The following is a 16,916-nucleotide window of genomic DNA, read 5'->3' as shown; positions in this document are numbered from 1 at the left end:
ATCAAATAGTGGAAAGAAGACTCCGTTAATTGAGCTTCAACAATCGTGCACGAAGTGGTTGAACTCTGATAAGTTTGGCGCCTTTTACTTTCCTTTTATATTTTATCTCTATTAATTACATAGTTCCAGTAAGATCTATAAAGTGTAATCATTTAATCGCATATGGTGTACTGTCTGTTATTTGGCAGGGCCGAAGGCTGCTCCCTCTAGATGAAAGCGAGCTGAGCGAGCCTGAGGCTTACCAGGGGGCTACACAAAATCCTTCAATTTTAAAGGCAGAAGGTGTGGAAGATTTTATGTTAATAATGGAATGCACTCTTAATTTGTTCGTGATTATTCTGGCATTCTGGATTAACCAAATGAGAACTAATTTGGGAAATAAAATTTGTACACAATTTATCTTCCAACTGCAAACCACTCAAAATGCTGGGGGAGCTCAGCAGGCCAGGCAGCATCTATGGAAGTGAATAAACAGTTAACCCTTCTTCAGGACTGAGAAGGAAGGGGGAAGATGGCAGAATAAGGTGCAGGGAGCGGGAGGAGAACTAGCTGGAAGATGAAGTCAGCTGGGTGGGAAAGGTCAATGGCTGGAGAAGAAATTATCCGATAGGACAGGAGGGAGGACCGTAGGAGAAAGGGACGGAGGAGGGGAGTGATAGGCAGGAGAGAAGAGGTAAAAGACCAGAGTGGGGAAATAGACGAAGAGGGAAAGGGGGAGGGAAACTTTTTTCTAGCGGAAGGAGAAATTGATGTTCATGCCATCGGGTTGGAGGCTACCCAGACGGAATATAAGGTGTTGCTCCTCCACCCTGAGGGTGGCCTCATCTCGGCACAAGCGGAGGCTGGCATGTCAGTACTTCCAACTGATACTTTGTGGCTAGTGAAGGGTGTAGGACAATCTGACCTTGTCCCATTGAAACTACACAGGGAAAAGACAACAGATGAACATTCCTGCTATTAGCAGGTGTATCCCTGCTACTTAATTACAGGTCAGGGCAGATCTATATGGTCACTGAACATCTGTGTAGGAGCCCTGCATTGTACTCTGATGTGCGTTCATTGTGGTAACTAATCACATTATTTGGGGTGAGGCAAAGCGAAGGGAATAAGTTCCGTCTTGGTGCTTTGTTCATTGCAGTTTGTAGATTGGGACTGACGGATGTCATATCTTTTGCTGACCTCTCAATATGGTTTATTATGGTTATTGTAGTAGTTAGTCACATGGGGGAGGCATGGCAAAAGCGAAGGGAGTAAGTTCTGTCTTCGTGCTTTGTTCACTGCAGTTTGTAGATTGGGACCGACGGACGGCATATCTTTTGCTGACCACTCTATCACACTTAGCTTACACTTAAGATTGTATGTTAAAGGATCGAGTAAACAATTCAACTTTTGAAGCAATCGTGTCAGCGGTGGGGGGGCACACCATGCAAGTATAACAGCTCCGTAGCAATTGCAGGCTAGCGGAAATTTGTTTTGGTTTGGCCGCCATAATTTGATTGGTTGTATATTCAAAGCAACACACACTAAATGGTGGAGGAAATCAGCGGGCCAGGCAGTATCTATGGAAAAGAGTAAACAGTTGACATTTCGGGCCAAGACCCTTCTTCAGGACTGTAGAAAACAGTCGTCTTATATTCACGGAGCTGTCCCTCAACACCGTAACAAAAACTGGTATATTTTCGGATCCTGGGAGGGACTCAAGAGGCTTTTGGAACAGACACCAGTATTGAATATTTAAAGCGGACCAGCAAGTTGGGATGGTCTACTATTGCAAATATGCAATTTTGTGCATTTACCTGTCTATATTCTGAATGTGATTACAGCAAATGAAATTGTAGTAAATCACAAACAAGAGAAAATCTGCAGATGCTGGAAATCCGAGCAACACACAGAAAATGCAGGAGGAACTCAGCAGGCCAGGCAGCATCTGTGGGGAAAAAAAGTACAGTCGACGTTTTGGGCCGGGAGTCTTCGGCAGGACTGGAGAAAAAAGAAAGATGAGGAGTAGATTTAAGAGGTGGGAGAAGGGGAGAGAGAAACACAAGGTGACAGTCAGGGAGCAGCAGGCAACACAGAGGGGGAGCAGCGAGAGAGGGCTTCACTGAACTCCCATTGAAGGGAAGATTTAAACTCCTTCAGGGTAGGCATCCCTGGAAGACACTTCACTGCGGTAAATCGTTTGCGTCGAATCACGTCAGGAGGGGCAGAGTCTCCTTGACTCCCTCTCCTGAAGGTCTGCTGTGTGAAAAGTGTGGTGTTTAGCCCATCGATTTACAGCGCCAGCGATCAGCGGATCGGGGTTCGTCCCCCGCCGCTGCCGCCTGTAAGGAGTTTGCACGTTCTCGCCCCAACCGCGTGTGCCTCCTCCCGAATTCCCGCGACGTACAGTCAGGATGAGGGTTAGTGAGTCGTGGGCGCGCTACATTGTCGCTGGAAGCGTGGCAACACTTGAGGGCCGCCCCCAGCGCAATCCACGGACTGTGTTGGTTGTTGACGCAAACAGTGCATTTCAGTGTACGGTATGTTTCGACGCACATGTGAAACATAAAAGGTAAACTTTAATGCTTTTATGTTTCCCAGTTGTGGCTCCATTATAAGGTACTTATGAGTCATTGGTGAGGCCTCACCTTGAGTATTGTGAACAGTTTTGGGCTCCTTATCTAAGAAAGGATGTGCTGACACTGGACAGGGTCCAGAGGAGGTTCACAAGGACGGTTCCGGGAATGAAAGGGTTATCATCCGAGGAACGTTTGATGGCTCTGGGTTTTGTACTCACTGGAACTCAGAAGGATTGGGGGGGGGAATCTCATTGAAACCTTTTGAATGTTGGTTTCAGAGCAGATGTGGAAAGGATGTCTCCCATGGTGGGCAAGAGGGCACAGCTTCAGGATAGAGTGGGAGTCCATTTAAAACACTGATGCGGAGAAATCTCTTTAGCCAGAGGGCAGTGAATTTGTGGAGTTTGTTACCTGTGGAGGCCAGGTCGTTGGGTGTATTTAAGGCGGAGATTGATAGGTTCTTGATTGGACGTGGCATCAAAGGTTACGGGGAGAAGGCCGGGGAGTGGGGCTGAGGAGGAGAAAGAAGGATCAGCCATGATTGAATGGCGAAGCAGACTCGATGGACCAAATGGCCTAATTCTGCTCCTATGTCTCATGGTCTATTATAGTCAGTCATAACCATGGGCACATGGCCAACTTGGACTAGCGACCTGAAGGTCGTGAGTTCGAGCCCCAGCCGAGGCAGCGTGTTGTGTCCTTGAGCAAGGCACTTAATCACACATTGCTCTGTGACGACACTGGTGCCAAGCTGTATGGGTCCTAATGCCCTTCCCTTGGACAACATTGGTGTCGTGGAGAGGGGAGACTTGCAGCATGGGCAACTGCCGGTCTTCCATACAACCTTGCCCAGGCCTGCGCCCTGGAGAGTGAAGACTTTCCAGGCGCAGATCCATGGTCTCGCAAGACTAACGGATGCCTTTACTTTACTTTACATAACCATGCATCAAGTGCCCAACTTTCTTTGCTACTTGATTTTTACAGGGGAGATTTAACACAATTTCCTAAATCAATGTAACTTCCCTGGACTGATGTCAGTATGCAGTATAGTGGGGGGAGATGAGGAACTGAGGGCACAGCCTCAGAATACAAGGACGTCGCTGTAGAACGGAGGTGTGGACGAATTTCTTTAGCCAGAGGACAGTGAATCTGTGGAATTCAAGTCACTGGGTATGTTTAAAGCGGAAGGTACTTAATTAATAAGGGTGTCAAAGTTTACGGGACGAAGGCAGAACTGGTTGAACGCCCAAGTTGGTACGGTCTTTCACTGATTCTGTTATGGTTACTATTTTACGGATTTATTGAGCGTGCCTGCAAGAAAATGAATCTCAGGGTTGTATACGTACTTGGATAATAAATTTACTTTGAACTTTTGAGGATGGGGTTGAGGGAGAAAATAAATCAGCCACAATTAAATGGTGGAGCAGACTTGTTGGTCTAAATGGCACAATTCTGTTCCTATCTCTTATGAAGCCTGGACTGTGTTTTTCCTGGGTTACTGGATTTCTAGAAGGCATTCGATAAGGTGCCGCATAAAACAGGGGTCCCAACCTTTTATGCACTGCAGACCGGTTTAATATTGGCAATATTCTTGCGGACTGGGGGTGGGGGGGGTGGTGTTCAAGTAGGGTTAAACTCACCTCAACATGTCCTTTACAGTTCGGGTTGCCAACTTTCTCACTCCCAAATAAAGGACAAGAGTAGCAGTCAAATACGGGACGGTGTTTACCCCAAGAAAGCCTACCATGACCATGAAGCCTTGCGCGGGCATCTGTGTGCACATGCGTGTACGTGCCGATTTTTTTTCCCACAAATCGGTTTTGACTTAATCTTCCCGACTACACTGTACATACATTATTCCTACTTTATATAGGCTGTGTATTTATCATATCATTCCTGCCTTTACTATATGTCAGTGTTATTTTAGGTTTTATGTGTTATTTGGTATGATTTGGTAGGTTATTTTTTGGGTCTGGGAACGCTCAAAAATTTTTCCCATATAAATTAATGGTAATTGCTTCTTCGCTTTACGCCATTTTGGCACGAAAGGTTTCATAGGAACGCTCTACCTTAGCGGGAGAAATACGGGACAAGGGCGGTCCCGTATGGGACAAACCAATTTAGCCCAATATATGGGATGCCCCGGCTAATACGGGACAGTTGGCAACCCTATGTTCAAGTTCAACAGTGCGTGACAGGGAATAAGGAAAGGTGCAGCTGACTCGTATCGTTTCCTCGCGGCCCGGTAGCACATGCTTTGCAGCCCGGTGCCGGTCCACGGCCCGGTGGTTGGGGACCGCTGGCATATAAGACTTCTCCATAAGATGAGGATGCATATAGTTGGGGGTGACATATTAGCATGGATAGATGGTTGGTTAGCTAATAGAAAACAGAGAATTGGGATACATGGGTGTATTACTCTGGTCGGCAATCAGTAGTGAGCAGACTGCTGCAGGGGTCGGTGCTGGGCCCGCAACTGTTCACGATCTGGAAGAGGGGGCCGAGTGTAGTGTATCTAAGTTGGCTGAATACTCTAAATTGAGTGCAAAAGCAAATTGTGCAGAGGATACGGAGAGTCTGCAGAGGGATATAGATAGGTTAAGTGAGTGGGCAAGGATCTGGCAGATGGAGAACAATGTTGGTAAATATGAGGTCATCCACTTTGGAAGGGAAAATGAAAGAGCAGATTATTATTTAAATGGTAAAACATTGCAGCACTCTGCTGTGCTGAGGGACTTGGGAGTGCTTGTGCATGAATCACAAAAGGTTAGTTTGCAGGTACAGCAGGCTATCAAGAAGGCAAATGGAACGCTGGCCTTCATTGCTCAAGGGATTGAATTTAAGAGCAGGGAGGTTATGTTGCAACCGTACAGGGTACTGGTGAGGCCGCACCTGGAACACTGCGTGCAGTTCTGGTCTCCTTACTTGAGGAAGGATATACTGGCTTTGGAGGTTCACCAGAGATGAGGGGGTTAGACTATGAGGAGAGACTGAGTCACCTGTGACTATATCCGCTGGAATTCAGAAGAATGAGAGGAGATCTTATAGAAATATATCAAATTATAAAGGGATAGATAAGATAGAGGCAGGAAAGTTGTTTCCACTGGTAGGTGAGACTAGACTAGAGGATATAGCCTCATGATCTGGGGGAGTAAATTTAGGATGGAGATGAGGAGAAACTGCTTTTCCCAGAGGGAGGTGAATCTGTGGAATTCTCTGCCCAATGAAGCAGTTGAGGCTACTTCAGTAAATATATTTAAGGCAAGGTTGGATAGGTTTTTGCATAGTAGGGGAATTAAGGGTTCTGGGGAAAAGGCAGGTAGATGGGGATGAATCCATGGTCAGATCAGCCATGATCTTATTGAATGGTGGGGCAGGCTCGATGGTCCAGATGGCGACTCCTGCTCCTATTTCTTATGTTATCACTTCATGAGCACTCACCTTTCTGCACGACATCAGGCAGCCCGTACGGCTCATACTCCGTTTCGTCAAACGCCACGGACAGGTGATTCCGGAACTGGCGGCTCCTCCGTATTCTCGTGGCGAGCTCTGCCGGGTTGATCCTCATTGCAAGTTCTCCGAAGTTCGACCTCGCCGAGCGACCCGCAGGCTGGCCGACATAATCTGACCTCTCGCCGGGGTCAGCCGGGCCCCGTTCAGCTTCCGCAGCGAACCCATCAGCCGAGGGCTCTGGCTCGCAACCTGCAGACGCCCCTCGGTTCTCCGGCTCTGCCCGAGGAGGAGGCGACTCGGCGGTGGCGGACCGCGCTATCTCGGGTTCTCGATGTCCATTCGGTAAATCCGCGTACGCGAGGAGATTATGGTCAACTTCCTCATTTTTCTTCTGCACAGTTCGTTTCAAAGCCTCCAGGTCAGCCTGCATCTTCCTTGCTGTGATCTGAGCAGCGTCTGAAAAATAACGAAGTGTTAAAATGAGTTTTATCTGTCAAATCATAGAATCCCTTGGTGCTAAATTCTCACAGGAATGCGCTTAATTCAAGGGCTATGTTTTTTTTCCTCCTTCTCTTTATTGTGAGCAGTTTTGGGCCCCATATCTAAGAAAGGATGTGCTGACATTGGACAGGGTTTAAAGGAGGTTCATGAAAATGATTCCGGGATTGAACGGCTTGTCAATATGAAGACCATCTGATGGCTTTGGGCCAGAATTTAGAAGAATGAGGGCTGACCTCATTGAAACCCATTGGATGTTGAAAGGCCTCGGTAGAGTGGATGTGGAGAGGATGTTTCCTAAGGTGAGACAGCCTAAAACACAGCTTCAGAATAGAGGACTGTTCATTTAGAATGGAGATGAAGAGGAATTTCTTTAGCCAGAGAGTGGTGAATCTGTGGAATTCTTTGTCACAGGCGACTGTGGACGCCAAGTCTTTAGGTACACCTAAGGCAAAGGTTGATATATTCTTGATTGGTGGAGGCATGAAGGGATACAGGGAGAAGGCAGGAGATTGGGGATGAGAGGGAAATTGGATCAGCCATGATGAAATGGTGGAGTAGACTCAACGGGCCAAATTCTACTCCTATATATTATGGTCTTACTTGTTGAAAGGCAAGGCCCATGTGACAATATTGCAAGAGTTGATTAAATTACTGGACTGGTACGAGGAAGATTGAGGTATCAAGGAGAATGCGGAAGGTGAGTTCATCGCTGACTGCCTGGTTTTTGATCGCTGCCGGAGAAGGAATCGGTGAGCGGCCTATCGCTGTGTGGCTTACTGTGGCAGGCAGGTAAGCCTCTTGTGCGGTGTCCCTCTTGGTCGATGATCAAGGAGGATATTACCATGGTTCCGTGTTAAGAGATTAGACTATTGCGTTTATGGACTGTGGAATTTTTGTTTCAGACCTATGGTTTTTAGATCTTGAGTTTTTCACCCATCCCCTTCCCGTTTTGTTGTGCGAGGGGAGGGGTTTGAGAGTTGATGTTTTTGTTGCGTTCTGTTAGTTTTCTTTATGGGGGGAAGAGGGTTTGAGGCTTGATCTTCTTGTTCCCTTTTGTGCGTGGGAGGGGTTTTGGTGCGGTCGATCAGGGTGCTGTACTTTTTTGTGGGGGGGGAGGGCGGGTTTGATATTTTTCTCTGAAAGACTTTCACATTCTTTCTTTGTTTCGTGGCTATCTGGAGAAGACGAATCTCAGAGTTGTATGTGGATACATACTTTGCTAATAAATGAACCTTTGAACCTCCGGCAATATACGTTTGGACTGACGCTAGAGAAAATGCCACAGAGTATTGCAAAAAAGTGGCATTCAGTACCTCAGCCTCCACAAACGTTTCCTGTTTCAAAACAGTTACAAAAATTACTATCAGCACAATTTATAGAATCTTCAGATGAAATAAATGTGATTGTAAGTGATTAGTTGCAAACACAAACAGCATATTGCATATTGGCCTTCATAAATCAAAGTATTGAGAACAGGAGTTGGGATGTTATGTCAAAGTTGTATAAGACATTGGTGAGGATGATCATGGCTCACAGCAGGATATAGACAGCCTGGAAAAATGGGCTGAAAAATGGCACATGGAATTTAATGTACACAAGTGCGAGGTGTTGCATGTTGGAAGGGCCAACCAGGGTAGGTCTTACACAGTGAACGGTAGGGCACTGAGGGGTGTGGTAGAACAAAGGGATCCAGGAATACAGGTCCATAATTCATTGAAAGTGGCGTCACAGGTAGATAGGGTCATAAAGAAAGCTTTTGGCACATTGACCTTCATAAATCAAAGTAATGAGTACAGGAGATGGGATGTTATGTTGAAGTTGTATAAGACATTGGTGAGACCTAATTTGGAGCATTGTTTGCAGTTTTGGCACCTGCCTACAGAAAAGATGTAAATAAGGTTGAAAGAGCGCAGAGAAAATTTACAAGGATGTTGCTCAGACTGAGTTATAAGGAAAGATTGAATAGGTTAAGACTTTATTCCTTGTAACGTAGAAGGTCGAGAGGAGATTGGACAGAAAATACAAAATCATGAGGGGTATAAAGAAGATAAATGCAAGCAGGCTTTTGGATGGGGCTGCAACCATAGGTCATGGGTAAAGGTGAAAGGTGAAAAGTTGATTCAGGGACGACTGCACAAGCACGTGGACATAAGCCAGTTAGACTAGCGCAAAGAGTTTAAAAGGAGATAGTTTTATAGAGCAGGTGCCAGAGTAGGAGGGCTTTGCCTCAACGCGGCTTCAGCGATAACAGGTCGAGGCGAGGTAGGTTACCTTTGAAGAATAGAAACAGGACGTATATCTGTGAAGCCAGTGTTCTGTACTGGGTGTCAGATGTGGGAAGTCCGGGAGACTCCCAGCCTCCCGGAAGGCCACGTCTGCACCAGGAGTGTTAAGCTACAGCTCCTTGGGGACCGGGTTAGGGAACTGGAGATGCAGCTCGATGACCTTCGTTCGGTCAGGGAAAGTAAGGAGGTGATAGAGAGGAGCTATAGGCAAGTAGACACACTAGGGCCTTGAGACAGATAAGTGGGTAACAGTCAGGAGAGGGAAGGGTAAGAGTCAGATACTAGAGAGTACCCTTGTGGCTGTCCCCCTTAACAATAAGTACTCCTGTTTGAGTATTGTCGGGGGGGATGGCCTACCTGGGGGAAACAACAGTGGCTGCACCTCTGACACAGAGTCTGGCCCTGTGATCAGAAGGGTAGGGAAAGGAAGAAGGTAGCAGTAATAGGGGACACTATAGTTAGGGAGTCAGACAGGCGATTCTGCGGATGCAGGAAAGAAACACAGATGGTAATTTGCCTCCAAGATACCAGGGTCCGGGATGTCTCTGATCGCGTCCACCATAACCTGAAGGGGGAAGGTGAACTGCCAGGGGTCATGGTACATATTGGTACCAATGACATAGGTAGGAATAGGGAGGAAGTCCTGAAAACAGACCACAGGGAGTGAGGAAGGAAGTTGAGAAGCAGGACCTCAAAGGGAGTAATCTCGGGATTATCCACCTATGCCACCCGACAATGAATATAGGAATAGAGTGAGGTGGAGAATGTGCGGCTGAGGGATTGGAGTAGGGGGCAGGGATTCAGATTTCTGGATCATTGGGACCTCTTTTGGGGCAGGCGTGACCTGTACAAAAAGGACGGATTGCACTTGAATCCGAGGGGGACCAATATCCTGGCAGGGAGGTTTGCTAAGGCTATTGGGGGGGAGTTTATATTAGAATTGCTGGGGGGAGGGAACCGAACTGAAGAGACGGAGGAAAGGGAGGTTGGCTCACAAATAGAGGACGCTTGGAGGCAGTGCGAGAGGGAGGATAGGCAGATGATAAAGAAGGAACGCTCCCAGACCGAAGGTTTGAGATGTGTCTATTTTAATGCAAGAAGCATCATGAACAAAGCGGATTAGATTAGAGTGTGGATCAGTACTTGGAGCTATGATGTTGTGGCCATTACAGAGACTTGGTTGGCTCAGGGGCAGGAATGGTTACAAGAGTGCCAGGCTTTAGATGTTTCAGAAAGGACAGGGAGGGAGGCAAAAGAGGTGGGGGAGTGGCATTGCTGATCAGAGATAGTGTTATAGATGAAGAAAAGGAGAAAGTCATGGAGGGATTGTCTACTGAGTCTCTGTGGGTGGAAGTTAGAAACAAGAAGGGGTCAATAACTCTGCTGTGTGTTTTTTATAGACCACCCAATAGTAACAGGGACATCGAGGAGCAGATGGGGAGACAGATTCTGGAAAGATGCAATAATTGTTGTGGTGGGAGATTAAATTTCCCCAATATTGATTGGCATCTCCCTAGAACAAGGGGGTTTAGATGGGGTGGAGTTTGCTAGGTGCGTTCAGGAAGGTTTCCTGACACAATATATAGATAAGCCTACAAGAGGAGAGGCTGTACTTGCTCTGGTATTGGGAAATGAATCTGGTCAGGTGTCAGATCTCTCAGTGCGAAAGCATTATGGAGACAGTGATTACAATTCTATCTCCTTTACCATAGAATTGGAGAGGGATAGGAACAGACGAATTGGTAAAGTGTTTAATTGGAGTAAGGGGAAATACGAAGCAATCAGGCAGGAACTTGGAAGCATAAACTGGGAGCAGATGATTTCAGGGAAACGTACGGCAGAAAAGTGGCAAATGTTCAGAATATATTTGCCTGGAGTTCTGCATAGGTAATTTCCAATGACAGGGAAAGGTAGGGTACAGAAACCATTGTGTACAAAGGCTGTTAAAAATCCAGTCAAAAAGAAAAAAAAAAGTTTACGCAAGGTTCAAAAATCTAGGTAATCAGAGATCTAGAAGATTATAAGGCTAGCAGGAAGGAGCTTAAGAATGAAATTAGGAGAGCCAAAGGGACCATGAGAAGGCCTTGGCAAGCAGGATTAAGGAAAACCCCAAGGTATTCTACAAGTATGTGAAGAGCAAGAGGATAAGATGTGAGAGAATAGGACCAATCAAGTGTGACAGTGGAAAAGTGTGTATGGAACCGGAGGAGATTGCAGAGGTTGTTAATGAATACTTTGCCTCAGTATTCACTACGGAAAAGGATCTTGGTGATTGTAGGGATAACTTACAGTGGACTGAAAAGCTTGAGCATGTAGATATTAAGGAAGAGTATGTTCTGGAGCTTTTGGAAAGCAAGAAGTTGGATAAGTTACTGGGACCCAATGAGATGTACCCCAGGCTACTGTGGGAGGTGAGGGAGGAGATTGCTGAGCCTCTGGCAATGATCTTTGCACCATCAATGGGGACAGGACAGATTTTGGAGGATTGGGGGGTTGCAGATGTTGTTCCCTTATTCAAGAAAGGGAGTAGAGATAGCCCAGGAAGTCATAGACCAGTGAATCTTACTTCAGTGGTCGGTAAGTTAATGGAGAAGATCATGAGAGGCAGGATTTATGAACATTTGGAGAGGCATAATATGATTAGGAATAGTCAGCATGGCTTTGTCAAAGGCACATCGTGCCTTATGAGCCTGATTGAATTTTTTGAGGATGTGACTAAGCACATTGAAGGTGGAGCAATAGGTGTAGTGTATATGGATTTTAGCAAGGCATTTGATAAGGTACCCCATGCAAGGCTTATTGTGAAAGTAAGGAGGCATGGGGTCCAAGGGGACCTTGGTTTGTGGATCCAGAATTGGCTTGCCCACAGAAGGCAAAGAGTGGTTGTAGACGGGTCATATTCTGCATGGAGGTCAGTGACCAGTGGAGTGCCTCAGGGACCTTTTCTGGGATCCCTTCTCTTTGCGATTTTTGTAAATGACCTGGATGAGCAAGTGGAGGGTTGGGTTACGGTTGGGGGTGTTGTGGATAGTGTGGAGGGCTGTCAGAGGTTACAGAGGGACATTGATAGGATGCAAAACTGGGCTGAGAAATGGCAGATGGAGTTTGACCGAGATAAGTGTGAGGTGGTTCATTTTGGTAGGTCAAATACGATGGCAGAATATAACAATACTGGTAAGACTCTTGGCAGTGTGGAGGATCAGAGGGATCTTGGAGTCCGAGTTCATAGGATACTCAAAGCTGCCGCGCAGGTTGACTCTGTGGTTAAGAAGGCATATGGTGCATTGGCTTTCATCAACCGTGGATGGGAGTTTAAGAGACGATAGGTAATGTTACAGCTATTTAGGACTCTGGTCAGACCCCACTTGGAGTACTGTGCTCAGTTCTGGTGACCTCACTACAGGAAGGATGTGGAAACCATAGAAAGGGTGCAAAGGAGATCTACAAGGATGTTGCCTGGATTGGGGAGCATGCCTTATGAGAATAGGTTGAGTGAACTTGGCCTTTTCTCCTTGGAGCGACGAAGGATGAGAGGTGACCTGATAGAGGTGTATAAGATGATGAGAGGCATTGATCGTGTGGATAGTCAGAGGCTTCTTCCCAGGGCTGAAATGGCTAACACGAGAGGGCATAGCTTTAAGGTGCTGGGAAGTAGGTACAGAGAAGTCAGGGGTAGGCTTTTTACACAGAGAGTGGTGAGTGCGTGGAATGGGCTGCCAGCGACAGTGGTGGAGGCGGATATGACAGAGTCTTTTAAGAGACTCCTAGATAGGTACATGGAGCTCAGAAAAACAGAGGGCTATGGGTAACCCTAGGTAATTTCTAAAGTAAGTGCAGTACATGTTCGGCACAGCATCATGGGCCGAAGGGCCTGTACTGTGCTGTAGGTTTTCTATGTTTCTATGTAACATGAGGGGAAACTCCTTCACTCAGCGGGTGGAACGAGCTGCCAGCAGAAGTGGTGCATGGAAGCTCAATTTGTATGTTTAAGGTAAGTTTGGATAGGTAGGGGTGTGGAGGGCTGTGGTCCCGGTGCAGGTCGACGGGAGTAGGCAGTTTAAATGGCTCGGCACAGACTAGATGGGCCGAAGGGCTGTACTCTTCAATGACTGTGAAAACAGATTTGGCTGTGAAACAGGATGTGAGGATTCTCTCACTATTTACATTCTGGACGGAAGGAAAACCTACATCAGAGGCGGCTGGCTTTCTGCCAAGGAGCACTAGGAACAGAATGTCAACCTTACAGCCGACAGGTGCCCTTCTACATTGTTGCCGAACAGAGAGATCCTGGGATCCAAGTTCACAGCTCCTTGAAAGTGGCCACGCAGGTCGATAAGGTGGTTAAGGTGGCTCACAGAACGTTTGCTTTTTTCAGTCGAGGCATTGAGCTCAAAAGTCAGGAATCTATGTTGCAACTTTATAAAATTCTGGTTTGGTCACATCTGGAGTATTGTGCATAGTTCTGGTCACCCCAGTGTGGGAAGGACGTTGAGGCTTTGGAGAGGGTGCAGAAGAGGTTCACCAGGATGCTGCCTGGTTTAGAGTGCTATCACGAGAGGCTGGATAAACTCGGGTTGTTTTCTCTGGAGCGCTGGAGACTGAGGGGAGATCTGATAGAGGTTTACAAGATGATGAGAGGCATAGATAGAATGGACAGGGAGTATCTGTTTCCCAGGGTTGAAATGTCTAATACCAGAGGGCGTGCACTGAAGGTGAGGGGGGTAGGTTCAAAGGGTAAGTATTTTACTCAGAGAGTGGTGGATGTCTGGAACGTGCTGCCTGGTATGGTGGTAGAGGCAAAAACATTATAGGCTTTTAAGAGACGTTTGGATAGGTACACAGATGTGAGGAAGATGGAGGGATATGGACATCGTGTAGGTAGGAAGGATTAGTGTTTGAGTGTTTTTGCTTTTTAGCTGGTACAGCATAACACTGTGGGCCGAATGGCCTGCTCCTGTATTGTGCTCTTCTATATCAGAAACGACTTAACAGAAGACACTTTTCTCTGAAATGCTGGCATTGATCTCTGAACGAAGTTTCAATTAAAATATTTCATCACAATCTCTCTCGAGCTCATCGTCAATGATTGGTAAAGCTAATTCAGATGATACTGAGCACCATTTGTGAGAATATGGGATTACTGGTAGGACGCTTTGCAGTGTTGATGAACAAAAGGATCTTGGGGCCCATGCCCATAGATCACTCGAAGTTGCTGCACAAGTTGATAGGGTGGTTAAGAAGGTGTCTAGAGTGTTGGCCTTCATTAGTAGGAGGAATGAGCTCAAGAACGGCAGGGTAATGTTGCAGCTCCATACTCCCGAGTGTGGTCTAACCAGAGTTTTATTGGTCTCAGTTCTGGATGCCTCATCATAGGAAGGATGTAGAGGCTTTAGAGAGGGTGCAGAGGAAATTTACCAGCATGTTGCCTTGATCAGAGAGCATTTCTTACAAGGATAGGTTGGGTGAGCTCGGGCTTTGCTCTTTGGAGCGAAGGAGGATGAGAGATGACGATAGAGGTGTCCAAGATGATAAGAGGCATGGATTGAGTGGACAGCCAGTGACTTTTTCCCAGAGTGGAAATGGCTAATATGAGGGGGCATCATTTTAAAGGAAAGTATAAAGGGGGAGGGATGTCAGAGGTTTAACAGAGAGTGGTGGGGAATGCCCTGTCAGGGATATAGATATATTGGTGATATTGAAGAGACTCTTAAATGGATGGTAGAAAAATGGAAGGCTACAGGGGAGGGAAGGGTTCCTTTGATCTTGGAGTAGGTTAAAAGGTCGGCAAGACGCAGCGCGGTAGCGTGGTGGTTAGCACGACAGTTTACAGTGCAGGCGAACCGGGTTCAATTCCTGTCGCTGCCTGTAAGGAGCTTGTACGTTCTCCCCGTGACCGCGCGGGTTTCCTCCGGGTGCTCCCATTTCCTCCCACAGTCCAAAGACTGACCGGTCGGTAGGTTAAACAGCCATTGTAAATTGTCCCATGATTAGGCTAGAGTGGAATCGGAGGATTGCTGGGCAGCGTGGCTCGAAGGGCCTATTCGCACTGTAGCTCAATAAATAACAAAAACACATTGTAGGCCTAAGGGCCTGTACCGTTCTATGGTCTATGATACCTTGCTGTTGGATATTTGCTAGAAGGAGATCATCATGAAGGCCTCTCTGCTGTCGACAATCCGTGGGCACCTCCTTATCTGTAGGTGGACTCTCCCACTGCTTCAACTGGCCCTGCAGGTAACTGTTCTCTTTATTCAGCTCAGCTGCTAGATTCTGTAGATGCTCCACCTGCAAAAAGCATTTCAGCAAGTGATGAATGTGGACCATCTCAGAGCCTTTGTGGCCTACAGTCAGGCATGACTTCTGCACAGTACTATGACAATTTTATGCATTGCACTGTACTGCTGCCACAAAAAAACAAATTTCACGACATATGTGAGTGATGATAAACCTGATTCTGATATGGGTCTCTATAGTGGACTGAGAGTGGGAAGGGATCAGGGAGAGGGGAATCATGGTTGGGAAAAGGGGAAGGGACTGGGAAGCACCAGAGAGACATTCTGTAATGATCAATAAACCAATTGTTTAGAATCAGGTGCCCTTGTCTGGTGCCTCAGGGCTGGGTGTGTCTGCACCCGCACCACCCCCACCAACCCCTGGCACTCGTTCTCCGCCATCTGTCCCACACCCCTCCCCCAGCACCCCACCCTCACCACTCCCAACATCGTTTGCCCCTGCCAGATTTACAAACTCGCTCTCTGCTCCATGTTGACAAATACAATTCTGTGCAAAAGCCTTAGGCACCCTTGCTATATATGAGACTTTTGCACATTACTGCATGCCCCCTTCTCACTGCTACCATCAGGAAGGAGGTACAGGAACCTGAAGACACACACTCAACGATTCAGGAACAGCTTCTTCCCCTCTGCCATCCGATTTCTGAATGGACACTGAACCCATGAACACTACCTCACTACTTTTTATATTTCTGTTTTTTTTAACAAATTAATTTAATTTAACTGTTTTATATGCATATTCATACTGCAATTCGCATTTTTTCCTTTAATATTATGTATTGCATTTTTTCTACTGCCGCAAAGACAACAAATTTCACGCCATTGGCCGGTGATATTAAACCTGACTCTGATGCATGACCATTAATAGAGCAGAGCAACAGGGGCGGCTTGAAGTACATGCATTGAAATTCCGATTTAGTGATAAACCACTTCTGAAAATGAATTTAAACACGAGGAATTCTGCAGATGCTGGAAATTCAAGCAACACACATCAAAGCAGCAGGCCAGGCAGCATCTCTAGGAAGAGGTACAGTCGATGTTTCGGGCCGAAACCCTTCGTCAGGACTAACTGAAGGAAGAGCTAGTAAGAGATTTGAAAGTGGGAGGGGGAGGGGGAGATCCAAAATGATAGGAGAAGACAGGAGGGGGAGGGATGGAGCCAAGAGCTGGACAGGTGATTGGCAAAAGGGATATGACAGGATCATGGGACAGGAGGCCCAGGGAGGGGGAAACCCAGAGGATGGGCAAGGGGTATAGTCAGAGAGACAGAGGGAGAAAAAGGAGAGAGAGAGAAAGAATGTGTGTATAAAAATAAATAACAGATGGGGTACGAGGGGGAAGTGGGGCATTAGCGGAAGTTAGAGAAGTCAATGTTCATGCCATCAGGTTGGAGGCTACCCAGACGGAATATAAGGTGTTGTTCCTCCAACCTGAGTGTGGCTTCATCTTTACAGTAGAGGAGGCTGTGGATAGACATAAAAATGAATTGTTCATTATACTGACACCCAATCCCAAAAGTTAAAAACAATGGCCCTGATACAGCACAGATCTCAGAAAGGAAACATAGGTTAACAGGGTGAGGGTTAAGAGTTTCTGGAAGTTCATTGAAAGTTGTGTTTATTTGTTTTCAGCCTGTGCTTAGCCAGTTTCCTCTAGAAAGCCCTGATAGTTTTCACCACTTTTACAGACACAGCCTTTACATATTATATTCTTTTCCAAACTCCCCTAGCCTCTTCTGATCAGATCTCCAGCTCTTTAACAGGAAGGCCTTCTTTCTACTTATTGAAAACATTCACAGACTCATATAGGCATCTAAGATGGCGGTG

At 46.6% G+C, this 16,916-nt stretch overlaps 1 protein-coding gene across 3 annotated transcripts in view; it reads right to left on the bottom strand.

Moving 5' to 3' along the window:
- Positions 1-16,916, bottom strand: part of LOC134339539 (centromere protein F-like) — a 123,030-nt gene that overhangs the window by 11,474 nt on the left and 94,640 nt on the right. For all 3 annotated transcript variants that reach the window (XM_063036147.1, XM_063036146.1, XM_063036149.1), the window contains 2 exons: positions 14,914-15,082; positions 6,000-6,467 (listed from right to left, as the gene is read on the bottom strand). In XM_063036147.1, the coding sequence (XP_062892217.1) occupies positions 6,000-6,467; positions 14,914-15,082 (637 nt within the window). The remainder of the gene's footprint in view (positions 1-5,999; positions 6,468-14,913; positions 15,083-16,916) is intronic.

Source organism: Mobula hypostoma, chromosome 30 (genome assembly GCF_963921235.1).
Source record: "Mobula hypostoma chromosome 30, sMobHyp1.1, whole genome shotgun sequence".
In the NCBI taxonomy this organism is placed as follows: Eukaryota; Metazoa; Chordata; class Chondrichthyes; order Myliobatiformes; family Myliobatidae; genus Mobula; species Mobula hypostoma.
Note: the sequence above shows the minus strand (reverse complement) of the source record. Positions and strands in the feature narration are given on the sequence as shown.